General features: G+C 40.2%; 1 protein-coding gene across 3 annotated transcripts in view; it reads left to right on the top strand.

The window, feature by feature from the left end:
* Window positions 1-16,205, top strand: part of LOC124605134 (tetratricopeptide repeat protein 17) — a 335,078-nt gene that overhangs the window by 116,736 nt on the left and 202,137 nt on the right. For all 3 annotated transcript variants that reach the window (XR_006978605.1, XM_047136616.1, XM_047136617.1), the window contains exon 7: window positions 5,971-6,125. Coding sequence is in view for 2 of the 3 variants with exons in the window: in XM_047136616.1 (XP_046992572.1) it covers window positions 5,971-6,125 (155 nt within the window). In the remaining variant the exon portion in view is untranslated. The remainder of the gene's footprint in view (window positions 1-5,970; window positions 6,126-16,205) is intronic.

Raw genomic sequence — 16,205 nt, 5'->3', positions numbered from 1 at the left:
AGTGAATTCGAAAGTAAAATTCTATGTACCGACTTGACAGAAAATCCTAGGATGTTCTGGTCTTACGTTAAATCAGTAAGTGGCTCGAAACAGCATATCCAGACACTCCGGGATGATGATGGCATTGAAACAGAGGGTGACACGCGTAAAGCTGAAATACTAAACACCTTTTTCCAAAGCTGTTTCACAGAGGAAGACCGCACTGCAGTTCCTTCTCTAAATCCCCGCACAAACAAAAAAATGGCTGACATCGAAATAAGTGTCCAAGGAATAGAAAGGCAACTGGAATCACTCAACAGAGGAAAGTCTACTGGACCTGACGGGATACCAATTCGATTCTACACAGAGTACGCGAAAGAACTTGCCCCCCTTCTAACAGCCGTGTACCGCAAGTCTCTAGAGGAATGGAAGGTTCCAAATGATTGGAAAAGAGCATAGGTAGTCCCAGTCTTCAAGAAGGGTCATCGAGCAGATGCACAAAACTATAGACCTATATCTCTGATGTCGATCTGTTGTAGAATTTTAGAACATGTTTTTTGCTCGAGTATCATGTCGTTTTTGGAAACCCAGAATCTACTATGTAGGAATCAACATGGATTCCGGAAACAGCGATCGTGTGAGACCCAACTCGCTTTATTTGTTCATGAGACCCAGAAAATATTAGATACAGGCTCCCAGGTAGATGCTATTTTTCTTGACTTCCGGAAGGCGTTCGATACAGTTCCGCACTGTCGCCTGATAAACAAAGTAAGAGCTTACGGAATATCAGACCAGCTGTGTGGCTGGATTGAAGAGTTTTTAGCAAACAGAACACAGTATGTTGTTATCAATGGAGAGACGTCTACAGACGTTAAAGTAACCTCTGGCGTGCCACAGGGGAGTGTTATGGGACCATTGCTTTTCACAATATATGTAAATGACCTAGTAGATAGTGTCGGAAGTCCCATGCGGCTTTTCGCGGATGATGTTGTAGTATACAGAGAAGTTGCAGCATTAGAAAATTGTAGCGAAATGCAGGAAGATCTGCAGCGGGTAGGCACTTGGTGCAGGGAGTGGCAACTGACCCTTAACATAGACAAATGTAATGTATTGCGAATACATAGAAAGAAGGATCCTTTATTGTATGATTATATGATAGCGGAACAAACACTGGTAGCAGTTACTTCTGTAAAATATCTGGGAGTATGCGTGCGGAACGATTTGAAGTGGAATGATCATATAAAATTAATTGTTGGTAAGGCGGGTACCAGGTTGAGATTCATTGGGAGAGTCCTTAGAAAATGTAGTCCATCAACAAAGGAGGTGGCTTACAAAACACTCGTTCGAACTATACTTGAGTATTGCTCATCAGTGTGGGATCCGTACCAGATCACCGAGCGAGGTGGCGCAGTGGTTAGACACTGGACTCGCATTCGGGAGGACGACGGTTCAATCCCGCGTCCGGCCATCCTGATTTAGGTTTTCCGTGATTTCCCTAAATCGCTCCAGGCAAATGCCGGAATGGTTCCTTTCAAAGGGCACGGCCGACTTCCTTCCCTAATCCGATGAGACCGATGACCTCGCTGTCTGGTCTCCTTCCCCGAAACAACCACCACCATCAGATCGGGTTGACGGAGGAGATAGAGAAGATCCAAAGAAGAGCGGCGCATTTCGTCACAGGGTTATTTGGTAACAGTGATAGCGTTACGGAGATGTTTAACAAGCTCAAGTGGCAGACTCTGCAAGAGAGGCGCTCTGCATCGCGGTGTAGCTTGCTCGCCAGGTTTCGAGAGGGTGCGTTTCTGGATGAGGTATCGAATATATTGCTTCCCCCTACTTATACCTCCCGAAGAGATCACGAATGTAAAATTAGAGAGATTAGAGCGTGCACGGAGGCTTTCAGACAGTTGTTCTTCCCGCGAACCATACGCGACTGGAACAGGAAAGGGAGGTAATGACAGTAGCATGTAAAGTGCCCTCTGCCACACACCGTTGGGTGGCTTGCGGAGTATGAATGTAGATGTAGATGTAGAATCTGATTCAGGTTCATTGACAATATCTTCATGATTTGGACTCAGGGCCAAGACACCCTGTCTTCAGTTCTTCATAACCTTAACACCTTCTCTCCCATCTGCTTTATCTGGTCTTCCTCAACCCAGCATTCCACCTTCCTCGAAATTGATCTCCTCCTCTCTGATGGCTCCATCTGCACCTTTGTCCACATTAAACCCACCACCCATCAACAGTACCTGCATTTCAATGGCTGTCATCCCTTTCACACTAAAAAAATCCATCCCATACAGCCTGGCCACCCAGGGATGGTGTATCTGCAGTGACAAGAACTCCCTTACCCAGTATGCTGAGGGTGTCATCAAGACCTTCGTTGACAGGCACTATCCCCCAGACCTAGTCCACAAACAGGTCACCCGTGCCATTTCTCCTCCCCCCCCCCCCCCCCCCCCCCCGTTTCCCCAATTCTCCCACCACTTCCAAGAACCAGCCACAAAGGAATACCTCCTTCATCACCCATTACCAACCCACACTGGATTGGAACAACTGAATCACATTCTTTTTCAGAGTTCCAATTACCTATCATCATGCCCTGAAATAAGAGACATCCTACCTGACATCCTTCCCACCCCTCCTGAAGTGGTGGTCTGTCACCCACCCAACGTCCACTACATCCTAATCCGTCCCTGCGCCACTGCAGATCCCAACCCCTTGCCACAAGAATCATATCCCTGTGGAAGACTTGGGTGCAAAACCTGCCCAATCCACCCACCCAGCACCACCTATTCCAATCCTGTCACAGGCTAATTCTTATCCTACCCCATCAGACACCAGGCCATCTGTGAAAGCAGCCATTTCATATAACAGGTCTGCTGCAGTCATTGCATAACTTTTTGTGTCGGTATGACCACCAACCAGCTGTCCACCAGGATAAATGGCTACTGCCAAACTGTTGCCAGGAGCAAAGTAGACCACCCTGTGGCACAACACGTAGCTAAACATAACTATCCGAGCCATCTGGATCCTTCCCTCGACCATCCTAGCCTCACTCTACACCCTCTCTCTCTTATCACCTCCTCCATATTGGGTCTTCCACTCTCTTTGTGTGTTACCCTCTACCAATGCACCCACCCATCTTTCCCTGCTCCTCTGCTTTTCCGTTCCGTTTTACACACCATCCTGCCCCATAGCTTCCTGATGCTATGCCTGTTGGCAGTCTGGTCCCTGTACACTCTACCAGACAGCACTCTTGTCTCTCCCCACTCTTACACTGCTATCCCTTCCCTTTCCCTAACCCCTCCAGATTGTTGCTTACATTCCATCTGACAGCTACTTTCTGGCCAGAGTTGCTGGAGTTAACGGTCATGTGTGCGTGATGTATGCTTGCATGTGCAAATGAATGGGGAGTATTTCTCTTTCTTTTTCTGATGAAGGCTGTGGCTGAAAGCTAATTGTAATGTCTTTTAATTGTGTGTGTCTGAAACTTAATGTGTCATTTTTATGGTAAGTAGCAATCAATCTTTTCCTTACATTTCTGTACAATTAAGAGAAAGAAAAACAGGGAAAAGAAGAAATGGATGAAAGAGAAAAAGGGGGGGGGGGGTTAAATACAGCTGGATGATAGTATAAGAGTATATGTTGGTGAGCAAGTTCATGTCTCAATGGTCCATGTGACGATCTATGTATAAAACTTCCTCAATGATCGAGCCATGTCATGTTTGAGTTAAAATTTAATGCAGCTTTAAGACCAAGAAAATTGTATGTAAATAAAGTTAGAAAACAATGGCAACAGAGGTTGAAAGTAAAACTAGCTAACAGAGCCAGTGATCTGGAAAAGAGGAATGAGCAATGTATGTTTGCATGTTTATTCTAACAGAAGAGGAAATGGTGAAAAGTGTGAAGCATATTATCATTTACATTTTTTGCTGCTGCCTACTATTCACATCACCCTTCTTCCACCTTTGGAAAGAAGTAGTAAATTAATTGCCACAGATTTTTAAAATTAAATATATGCATTTACTCTGTTGGCCATTAAAACTTCAAGACTGGGAATGTTAACAAATCAGTTTTCTCCTGGTGTGGGTACAGAGTACAGTAGGAAGAATACATGATTATATTTTTTAAGTGATACATGAAATGCAAAAATTTAGTGCACAAAGCTGCCATGTATGGCAGCAGCAATGGCTCTAACCCACCTGGGCATCGAGTCAAGCTGAAATTGGACGACATGTGGTTATGTTGTTCCAGGCTGTTTCAACATTTAGTGGCTTATGAGTGGTGGTGTGCCAGTCTCTGTCAGCAACCCTTGGCCAGATGCTTTCAAAGGATCAAGAGATCTGTAGAACATACTGACCAGGGAAGCAGTCGAACATCCTCTGTATCCTGGTAGCTCAGGACAGCACAGACAACATGTGGTGTCACGTTACCTTGTTGAAAGATAATGTCACAGAGACCTTGCAAATACAGCACTGACTGGCCCTAGAGCATCAGAAATGCTGTCCAAATTATTTGTGTGAACCAGCAGTGATCGTGTTGTGTACCTTATGGCACATCATATCATCATGTCAGGTGCCAGGCCCATATGATAATAACAAATGCACTCTGGCAATGTTTGTTCTCTTTGGAGCCTGAATCCACAGATATGTCAGTCATGCCGTTCAACCCAGAACTGGGCTCTTATGAAAAGATGATGTACTCCCACTACTGTGCCCGTTGTTGTCATTGGACGGACTACTATCAGTGCAACTCTCTCTCTCTCTCTCTCTCTCTCTCTCTCTCTCTCTCTCTCTGTTGCAACAGTGTGAGAAGCCACAACAATGATTGCTGTACTGCCAGTCCGTAGTGCTCCAAATATTGTCACATTGTCTGTGTGGATACTTGTTTTATTGACTGACTCAAGACGTGATGTGACAATTTGATCCTTCACAGCTGAGAACAATTTGCCTGCCCTCTCAGACACTAGGGATAGTACTGTTTAGGAACTGCATAGTTTTGAGTATTGCCTTCCTGAACCCATTGATTCCGTATTTTTGTGACAGTCATGGCATCCTGATCAGTGCTAGCAGCAAAATTGCAGAATGAATAACTGCAGACATTATAGACCATGATCCTGCCATTAATGAATTCCTGAACATACTGGTAGACATTTCTCCTTTTTACCCAGGGCATAACACAATCTTCGTAGATGTAAATAACTTCCAGATGTGATTTCTGAATGAGAAACATGCTGCATAATCCGTCTTTATGTACGGGATGTAGATGACTAAAGTCCTACCTATTTTGTTTGGTTGTGCTTCTCATCCTTTCTGACAAGTCTTCCGTGACCCAGGGTTCTGGGTGACTTTTCCAAACTCTCCCCATTTCCTAAACATCATCATTCCTTTTCCTTCACCCCTCTTCCTTCTCTTTCAACTCATCTACCAGAAGAAGGAGCCATTGGCTCTGATAGCTTTCAGGTTTTAGTACCTCCACATGTACTTTCTCCTGTCACTGCTTGATGATTAAATTTTTTATCTGTCCAATAACATTATTATTTTTTTTTTAATGGGTTATTTTCATTTATATACAAGCATGTAGTGCAGTTCATGCCAATTTGATGTGTGTGGTGTGCTGTTCTTATTGAGTTACAATTTTCATGACTAACAGTGTACTTTCACAGATTGTACAGTAGTATTGTGAGGTCGAGGACAGTAGACTGTTGTTTTGAAAAATCCTCTGCTACCGTGTATAGTGAGAGGGAAAGTGGGGAAAGGGTATGAATCTCATTAAGTCAACAATTTCACTAATAGAATAATGTTTGTGAATATTGCTGGTCATATCATAAACACAACCAGTTACTCTTTTTTTCCAATAATTCCCCATACAGCATTAAATAATTAAGCAAATTTCCCAATAAGTAAAAATTACATTCATAGAGAAAATTAATAACTTTGTTGAATGTGTATTTATGTATAATGTAGATATTTTTTTATGAATTTGCAGATCACTACAAGACATTGTAGCAGAACTGCATGAATATCACAACCGACAAAAGCAGTGGCTTAAATATCAAGAGGATGCGGTGTGGCACCAAGCACCACTTGAACTTAGACTTGCCACTGCAGACAGGCAGTTATTATCTTCATCCAAAAACAGAGGTATGCATTACAGTCAGATATTTCATGTTGTTCATCCAAGCAGAAAGACAATCAGTTAACTATGTCATTGGATGCTAGATATACCTATAGGCTTTGTAATTAAAGAAATGTTATTATAACATAAGGCTATGTGTGTCATATGTATATTTTGTTGTTCTCCAAAAAAAATATATTATCAGGTAATTACACAAACTGGATATAATGTTCACAAAAATCGAAAAAAAAAAAAAAATAGAAATCAGATTTATTAAATGAAGGAGAATAATATCACGAGGAATTTGTTTACTGGGCATCATTGTCGAACAATATATAATACACTGCATGTACCAACTGTTTTATTACTGAGTGAGTGAGGTGGCGCAGTGGTTAGCACACTGGACTCACATTTGGGAGGATGATGGTTCAAACCCTCTTCCAGCCATCCTGATTTAAGTTTTCTGTGATTTCCCTAAATCACTTCAGGCAAATGCCAGGATGGTTCCTTTGAAAGGGCATGGCCGACTTCCTTCCCCTCCTTCCCTAACCGAATGGGACCGATGACCCCACTGTTTGGTCCCCTCCCAGATCAACCAACCGTTTTTTAGGAGGCACATTTTAGTATTTCAGCTATATGTTGCTGTTCTTGTACTAAGTGATCTCCACTTGTTTGAAAAGTTGAAACTGACTGAGATGGTCCAGTAGCTAAAACACTAAGTTTGCATTTGAGAAGAGTGGGCCTCAAATCTTCATCCAGTCTTCCAAATTTCTGTGCATACGCCCTGGGACAACTGGGAAAAACCCAGGAATTTTTTCATCTGGGAAAAATCTGGGCAAAACACTGGCATTTTTTAGAATTCATGGAATTTTAGTTGTTTTAGTTTTCAGTTAAATTTTTCTAATTTTGACTAGCTAGAACTGATACTATAATGAAGAAATTTACTTTAGTCCACTACTGCAGAATAATTCTATAGCAATAAAACATAAACAAGAGAATGACACCGACATAAAATTTTAAAACATGCACCATTTACAACAACAAAACACAGTACACACACAAGCACATGCTTTCAATGCAACTTTCTCAGGGGCCTTTCTTCGATGATTGTGGTGTCATAACTGTTTACATTTGCAACAGGTCACAGGAAAATATTGTGGATAGTGATTTGAGAAGTGTTACTTTCAAAGTAAATTTCCTTTTACGCAAGATGAATTAGTCTATGTGTGAGAACATGTGATGTATTTCTTAAGTCACAGAGCATTAGTCTCTCCTTCAAAACTTAACACTGAGGACCTGGCACTTACAAAATTTTGATCCCAGAAGACCAGCCAGTTATGCCATTATGTAAAATTTTACTGATGCATTTGTGTTTGATATCTTAAATAAAAAAAAATTCAAGTTATTTTCTCATATTTCTTTCAGTTCTTTCATAGATTACAAATTATGCAATAATGATGGCAATAGGTATAATTAACCTCAAAAAATAGAAAAAAATTAAAAGTGTGAGGTGAATTCTTGAGCAATTTCACATGTAATTGGCTTTCCTATGGAAAAGTTGAAGTGCTCGATGGAACAAGTGTCCAGTCAGGTAACTCACGAAATGTTCCGAGCACAGCAGTGAATTTTATAATCATGCTTGTCATGAATATTATGCTGCTGCAATTTAAGCTGTGCACTTAGGATCTTGCCCAACCACACCCTCAGAAAAACAACAACAACAATAATAAAAATTAGCGATCAAAATTATATGTGAAAGCTTAGCTTTTCCTGTAGCTATACTATATGTATGGTAATTTAAACCATTAACTTTTCCTATTCATGTGTTCATGTTACTTATCGGTGATGTAGCTATTAGCTGGCTACATTTAGTGTCCTATGCCCTGAATATCTGCTGTAGTTGACTGCCAAGATCATGTGCTCGGAAGTTCTAAGCCGGTGTGTAAAACCTTTATAAAACTTGATAAGTCTTACCGTTCTGAGAGAAAGTGTATTGACATTTAAATGGAAAAAAATTGCTTTGACGAGGGGTATAGTGTATTTTAACCAGGGAAAAAGTGTATTTTCACCCAAGAAAAAGTGTTTTTTTTTAACTGGGAAATAAAGGAAAAATCTGGTAATTCTTTTTTCTTGTCTGTTTGTACACCCTTTTTAAGTTTGCCATGGATTCCCTAAATCATAGTGAGAGGGCTCATTTTTAAAGGACATAACCAATTTCCTTCTTCATGCTTATCGTATCTAAGTTTCTAACGCATCTTTGATGAGCACTTTGTCAAGAATCACAATTTTTTGTCTTTCTACAAAAGTTGAAAGCATCTGAGAGGAAAGACTTTTTAAGACAACAATGAGTTTCAAGAGATGAAAATAAATTGGTTGGAAAAGCAGGTGGAACATTTCCACAATGTTGGAATAATAATAATAAAAAAAAGTCACATAACTAAGCTCTCAGAGTGTGGATATAGCATTGGTGACTGTGTGTGAGTACAGTTATATACTATAAGTTAGGCTTCTAGTACACTTTATTCCCTGAAACATTTGTTTGCTTTATTGTCTCTCATAGCAATTCCCCCAACATGCATCTCTCCATTGCTTACTGAGCAGCACTCAATTTTTAAACGGTTTTCACATTGAAAATCAATGCCTTATTGTTGCAAGTTAGGACTGGTAATGCGCACTGGTTGTAAACTTTCCTTTTCAAGCACTATGAAAGCTAAGTTTTGAAAAGCCTTTTAGTTTACAAAAGCACTCCAGGCCATTTTTCTCCTATATTTATTTATTTGTCTTCCTTACAGTCATGATCTTCAACTCCCATAAATACAAATACTCAACTACTTTCAAACTTGCCATGTTAATTTTTTTTTCATTCATTGTTAAATCTTATCTGCAATAAAGGGAATAGTGCAACACAGTCAGAAAACAAAGATGGATCATATATGTTCCATTAACATTTATTCCATATTTGTTACCCAGTTAACTGCTGTAAATAGTTCAATTTAATTGAAAACTTCTTGTCTGAGTCCTTTTTCAGTTTTGAATTTTTCATAACTGTCATGTATTCTAATGAATATTACAGCTGGAAATACGTTCCAAGGGAGGTACATCAGTTGAACATGCAATAAAAGATCACTGACGTTGTATGTTTCAGTTACTGAAATTACACATGAGAATACTCACCCCAAGTAGGTATGTTCCCTCTCTACTAATGTGTTAGTGGTATGGTGGCAGCAGACCATCAGCATTGTTTCAGCTTTGTTTTGCGGTCAGAGTAGATGTTGTTAAGATGCTTCTGTATGGAAATGTGGAAGTGAGCTGAAGTACCATCTTGTAGTAGCCACATTACCATTTGTACCACCACAAGCACATCCTCCAGTGGAGGATCAGGGTCATATGCTGGAACTGCAGACATGCTGTGCCTGTGAGATATTGTGGAAGGATGACAGTCCCAAGAGGTGGTCACCAGTGACTGGTATTTACTTTGAGATCCTGTAGGATCATGCCAAACATATGATCTCATTTGAGCAGTCTCTCTGATCTTCCCCAGTTCTCTCATTTTTTTCTCCATGGTGACTCTTTCAATCTTCAGTCCACTTTGTCCCAGGTTTCTTTGTGACCCTGTTCTTTAACCTCACATTCTACTTCAGTATCTTGTGTCTGTGTGTTTTTCTGTCAGTTTGTATTGGATTGATTTGCACTCTTTCTAGATCACGTTTGACTTGGGTGGGTTGTAACCTGCTGATGTGCTCATAGAAAGTTAACCTTCTTCTTCTGACATATGCTGCTAGGCTCTACATCTCCTCTGTGTTTTTACGAGTGAGTAATCTGTATTCTTCTTCTCAACATATAGCGGAGATACTGAGTCGCAGATAGGCACAATAAAAATACTATCAGAAAGGGAGACACACACACACACACACACACACACACACACACACACACACACACACACACACATGCAAATGGGAGAGAGAGGGGGAGAGTGGCACACGCGCATGCCTATCTGTGACTGAGCATCTCCATTATATGGTGAGTAGCAACTACTGTTTTCATCATATTGTTATGTTCCATCCTGGATTTTGCATTTACTGATTTTGTATTCTTCTTCTGCCAGCATTGGCCTGAAAATTTTTCTCATGATTTTGCGTTCTTCCTTCAGTATGCTTTCCATGTTGCTTTTCATTTAGTGTTTTGGTTGCATACAGTACATCAGGTTTTGTACTGTTATATAAAGATTGTTTGAAGACTTGTGCTTGGAAAAAATTATTAGTTTAATCTGTCATGCGTGAACCCACATTCTTACTCAGTATATTGTCATTCATAGAATACTGCCAGTATTAAAAAAAACTACACGAACGAAGTTCACTTCGAAGTTGCTCCATGTAATATCCGCAACTAATGTTGCCGAGTAGATCATACTGATAAACTGGCCATTCATAGTAAGTGCAAGTATGTATAAAAAAAGAAACAGTGCTGAAGGCAAAACAAATTTTGAATACAGCTCAAACATAACTAACGGTGGAAATAGGGTCATATCATAGGTACAAAGTGGAATAAACTAGGTCACCACTTTTTTACCTAAGTCAAGCCAGATGCAGAAGGTGCAGCTTGCAAGAATAAACCTTCAGTATTGTTGGGTTCACCCATGATAGATTAATGTAATAATTTTTAGCAAGTCAAAGCCTTCAAGTCATCTTTGTATAATAGCACACATTTTTAATATTTCAGTTTTTAAATGTGCTGGTTGCACCTGAAGATGCGTGTGTAAAACTGTGAAACTAGTAGCGTTATCAATTAAAATCGAGTTTCACCAGCTGTCAGTGGTGGGGGTGTTTTCATTTGTCATACAAGGAGACAATATGGCTGGCCAGTAATTATCTTCAGGAGATGAAATACAGGAAACTATCTAATACACACAATTTCACAGGTGGTAAAGTGATATATAGCATGTGCAGTGGTACTTGCTACCCGTTTTGGTGTCAGCTTTAAGCTAAGCACTCCTGGTGTTGTAATTTATATTCCTATTTTACACATATAGATTATGATTTCACCATCCAACCCTATCTTTGTCTTCACTACCATTATTTTCCATTTGGTGCTGTTCCCTTTTTGCCTATTTCAATGTTTTATGGTGTTTCACATTTTTTCCTCAGTTGGTTCTTCTCTATTGTATGCTTACACTTTCTGTTTTATCAGTGGCTGCTAATTTTTGTGTATTTATTCTTCTGTACTTAGTCTGCTGTTCCCTTATTTTCTAATGGTTTTGGTGACAAGAGAATCAGTGCAAAGTTGGATTGCGAATTCCACACTTCTCTAGATATGTGGCTGCGTCGATCTCCACAACTTCTTCTCCAAAGAAATAAGGCTGATTAGAGGAACTAACAAATACTCTCTCACTCACTAGAAATAACTCTGTAACATCATACTTTCAGTTTAGGTGTATTTTCATCTCCACCATTCTCACATAAACATACAAATTCTTGTAAGTCAACTACGACACCTGTTAGATACATTTAAACATAATCACAATTAATCAAAATATCCGCGGGTATGCTGCCGGTCTATAGTGTCCAATGGGCACAATATTTCGGCGATCATACATGTCGCCATCATCATGATGATGGTGACATGTATGATCGCCGAAATATTGTGCCCGTTGGACACTATAGACCGGCAGCATACCCGTGGATATTTTGATTATCAAATACGCCGGGAGAAACTTAAGAATCACATAATCACAATTGCCTGTTTTTACAACAGTCACATTCACTAACACAACAAAGAATAGCATTTAATTACTCCGTGTCCTCTCCTACAGCATCTGTGGTGCTTGCAGCAAACACTTGTCGGTGCCTCTCGTCTGACGCAGCTCCTGTCTTCCCATGATAAATGTCAATCCTGCACACACAGACATGTTTTGCGCAGTAAATAGGCTCTCTCTCACACTTATCTTTAAAATATTGCATGTTTTTCCACTAATTCTTTACTGTACTTTGTTTTTAGAACATAAGCCTCTATTTATGATTTCATTCCGCATTACTCTTACTTATAAATCGTGAGGACTTTCTCTTCAGCTATAACCTTAAATTTCAGGCATCATAGACATTTAAATATTTCATCCTATATTCTAATTTTTTGTACTATTTTTTTCTCAGTACTGACTAGTATCATTATTCATAGTAGTTTGTATTCTGGAGGAACTCTGGGTAAATGAAAGTGTTCTTTCTGACATTCATAAAACATAATAATGCTAGTGGTATATAGAATTCAAACTTCCAGAATAATCCCTATAAAATGTGTGACTTTTGTCGCGATGCTGTCCGTTTCCCCTTTTAGAACAGTACCTATACTTTACATATGTTACATATGGGTTGACCCTGTGAGTGCACGCCCTCCTTCCATTTCAGTTGATACGCCCCTCTTGATTCCTATTTTCCTATGGTACCGGTCAATCCCCTTCTTGGTGCCCCTGTCTGCACAGTACAGGTCAGCCTTTCCTTTTCCAGGATATACATTCCATTCCCCCTACAATGCTTGACAGTTCTCCTCTTTTGATGTGTAAGATCATTGTTTGTGTAGTCGTATTTTTTGTGTGTGTGCGTAAGTGTGTTTGTATAGCCTGATTCTTCAGCCTACTTATGTAAAATAAGTTGTAGGTTATTGGAAACCACGGAAAATAAGAAGAACTTCAGTGATAGAAGTATATGAATATGGAAAGAGGGAAAGATAGACTGGTACTCAGATGAGAAGTAAGAAAGGAAAAAGTAGAAATGGTTGCTAAGATCGAAGAAGAGAAAGAAGATAGCCCCAAAGACAGGAAACCCTTCCCACCCCCCTTCCCCAGGATCCCTACTTTGCCGGTACGTGAATGAGAAGCCAGAGGAGGTGTGGTGTTAAACGTCTCCTACAGAATGGGCATTCTCACCTCCACCGTTGAAGTCCCCCCCCCCCCCCCCCCCCAAAACTTAACCCTATGGAACGGCAAATGGTGGCAAATCAGTCACACTTGTTTGCGAGGGTCATTTGGCAATTGTGTAATGATTCAAACAAAATCCCATTTTCTATTAATCTGATGTTCTTTGCAGTTTATTAATCTGCACCCAGGTTTTCATAGACCAACTGGATAAGAGATTACTTTCAAAGAATAGCTTATCAAAAATAAGACCTAACTATATGCAGATGGTTGGAAAGACTGGCTGGCTAGGCATTACAATTGAGACCACCGCTGATTAGAGCAGAGCATTGAAGGCGACTTTAATATTTATCGGGCATGCTCCTCTAACAACCGAGTACTGAGAACACAGACTGTTCTGGATGTAATTGGAATCCAACTGCTTTTAATGAGCATATTATGAAACCAGTAATAGGTGCTTCAGTCCTGACTCGATATATCAACAAAATTTATCAAGTTGATAATATAGTGTGGAACAGAAGCCCACGTGACACATTTGAGGCAACCAGTGGTTATACAATCACTTATTGCTATTACTACAAGAAGCAGTATGGCCTTGATATCAATGACTTGCAGCAGCCATTGCTTGTCAGCTGACTAAAGAAAATGATGCAGAACCAAGAGGAAACTGAACAACTTATATGTCTCATACCTGAGTTGTGCTTCATGGCTGGACTTACTGATGAAATGAGAAATGACTTTAGAGTGATGAAAGATATTCAAGATCCAATGGTCGTCACTCCGCCTGTTTTTTATATATATATATATATATATATATATATATATATATATATATATATATGTGTGTTTCTGACCCCCATACTAGTGTTTGGAATTTTTGGATACCCCATACTATTGCTAATAGTTCCTTTTCTGTGGCTGTATAGTTTAATTCATGTTTGTCGAGACTCTGGCTAGCGAAAGCTATAGATCTGTGATTTGTACTTTCCAGATCCCACTCTCCTTGGAAAAGTTCTGCTGCTATACCATAGTCTGTTGCATCTGTTGAAATTTTGAATGGCTCACCCATAACCAGATGGTGTAATATGGGTGATTCAACCAGTGCTCATTTTACATTTTCAAATGCATCATTGGCCTCTTGGTCCCAAACCCACGGTATTATCTTCCTTAATAAATGTAAAAATCTTGGGTTGTTCAGCTCTTGACTTCGTATATATCGTCTATAGTACTTGGCCATTCCAATAAATCCCTTCAATTGTCTTATATTTTTGGGGGATGGACACCCCTTAATGCCCTTTATATGTTTTGGATGTGGTCTAATTCCTTGCACTCCTGCGATATGCCCTAAGAACTTAAGCTCTTGCCTCGCAAAGTGCAATTTAGACAATTTTACTGTAACACCTTTTTCTTTAAACCTTTTCAGAGTTTTACTCACGGTCAGGCAATGCTCTTCCCAGGTAGATGAGATTACGAGTATATCATCTACATATATTATTAAATCCTTTAATAATTCCCTTCCTAACGCCTCATCCATTGCCCATATAAACACGGACACAGTTATTTAGCCTGAATGGCAACACATTAAAATGATACGATTTCCCATCAAATAGAAATGCTATATATTTCTTTGATTCAGGATGTAACCGAATTTGCCAATATCCAGCAGTCAGACCCATCGTACTAAAATACTGTGCTTTCTCAAATTTGAACAATAATTCATCAATGTTAATGGGTCTGTCTCGTTCTGTCTCTATATGGATATTCAAAGTACGCACGTCTAGTACCAACTGCACACCTCATGCAGTCTTTTTTACTACTACCAAGGGGTTCTTCATGATGCCAGTGCTACGTGCTGTTATGTTATTGTCAATCATTTTGTCAATTTCTTCCTTAACTGCTTCTTTTAAACTTACTGTATTGCATAAGCCTTACATAAAAATGGAGTACTATATTTGATTTTAAATTTCCATACAGTCACTAATACTACCTGGATGATCAGAAAATACCATTTCATATTCCAAGGGAATTTTAGATAAATCTAATATTTGTTCACTGGTTAATATTGGCAATTAAGTTATTTTGTTTTGTATGTCAGCGTGTTGTGCCACCTGACTTAAGTTATCAATCACTGGTGACAATCGTGCAGTAGCAGTTAATCTCAGACATCGACTCTCAGTTGTTTGTTTACTAATATAGCTGTCCGTCACAAACATTACACAATATTTGTTGTCATCTTTTCCAAAATAAAGAAGATTCTTCTCAAAATTCAATACAACGTTAAATTCTGATAGTCAGTTTAGGCAAAATAGCACATCCCTAGTGATACTTTCTACTACTAAAAGTGTCTGATGAAATGGGATATTCCCAATGTTGCAGTTCACCTGGGTCTCGTGTTTTACAACTTTGCTCTTGTTATAACTTCAAGTTGAACAAATATATTTCAAGGAAGACGCAATACATGAAAGTCACAGATCAAGTAAACAGAGTAAGACGTGTATACACTTTAACAGTCAAATCATAACTGAGTCCAAGTCTAGTGGCCTCTGGCTGGTTGGCCGCTTAGGTGGCACTGCTGCTGCATGGCTGGCAGACAGCGCCGCTTGTAGAGGACGCGCGTAACTACGTGATGGCTCTTTGAAAGATCAGCGAGTCACAACACTTTTCCCCCCTTTGAATTTTTTGCACAGGTCTTGATGGAGGTGGCCTGTAGATTGCCAACATCCATAGGTGTTGTTTGACTGGCCGTAAAGTCTCGAGGAGGAGGCTTCCCGTACAGACGGAAGTGTCCCCGATGATAACGGGTTGAGATGACAAGAGACGTGGGGGTCGAATCTGCTGGGGCCCCGTGCACCAATCTGCCCATTGCGGCAAGTCCGGTTGCTATAACAGGAGACATGGGCGATGTGTCCGCGTCCGTAGGAGAAGGAGGCGAGTATAGTTGCTCCGACAGATGATGGTCATCTGGTTCCTGCATGGGCACGTCTCCTGGTGGCGTCAGATCTTGTGCTGGCACCGATATGATGGTGAGAGGACTGCGTTGTGAGTTAAGAGAGATTCCAGTATCCCGAGCGTCAGGTAGAGTCGAAGGTTTTGTAGTGGCACCCGGAACAGGTGTTGCCGGCACACGAGGCCAAAGCTGGTCCGAATGACGCACTGCAACATCTGTGTCCATCTGGATTTCATACAGGCATTGGCAGAA

This window comes from Schistocerca americana, chromosome 3, assembly GCF_021461395.2.
Source record: "Schistocerca americana isolate TAMUIC-IGC-003095 chromosome 3, iqSchAmer2.1, whole genome shotgun sequence".
Classification (NCBI taxonomy): domain Eukaryota; kingdom Metazoa; phylum Arthropoda; class Insecta; order Orthoptera; family Acrididae; genus Schistocerca; species Schistocerca americana.
Note: the sequence above shows the minus strand (reverse complement) of the source record. Positions and strands in the feature narration are given on the sequence as shown.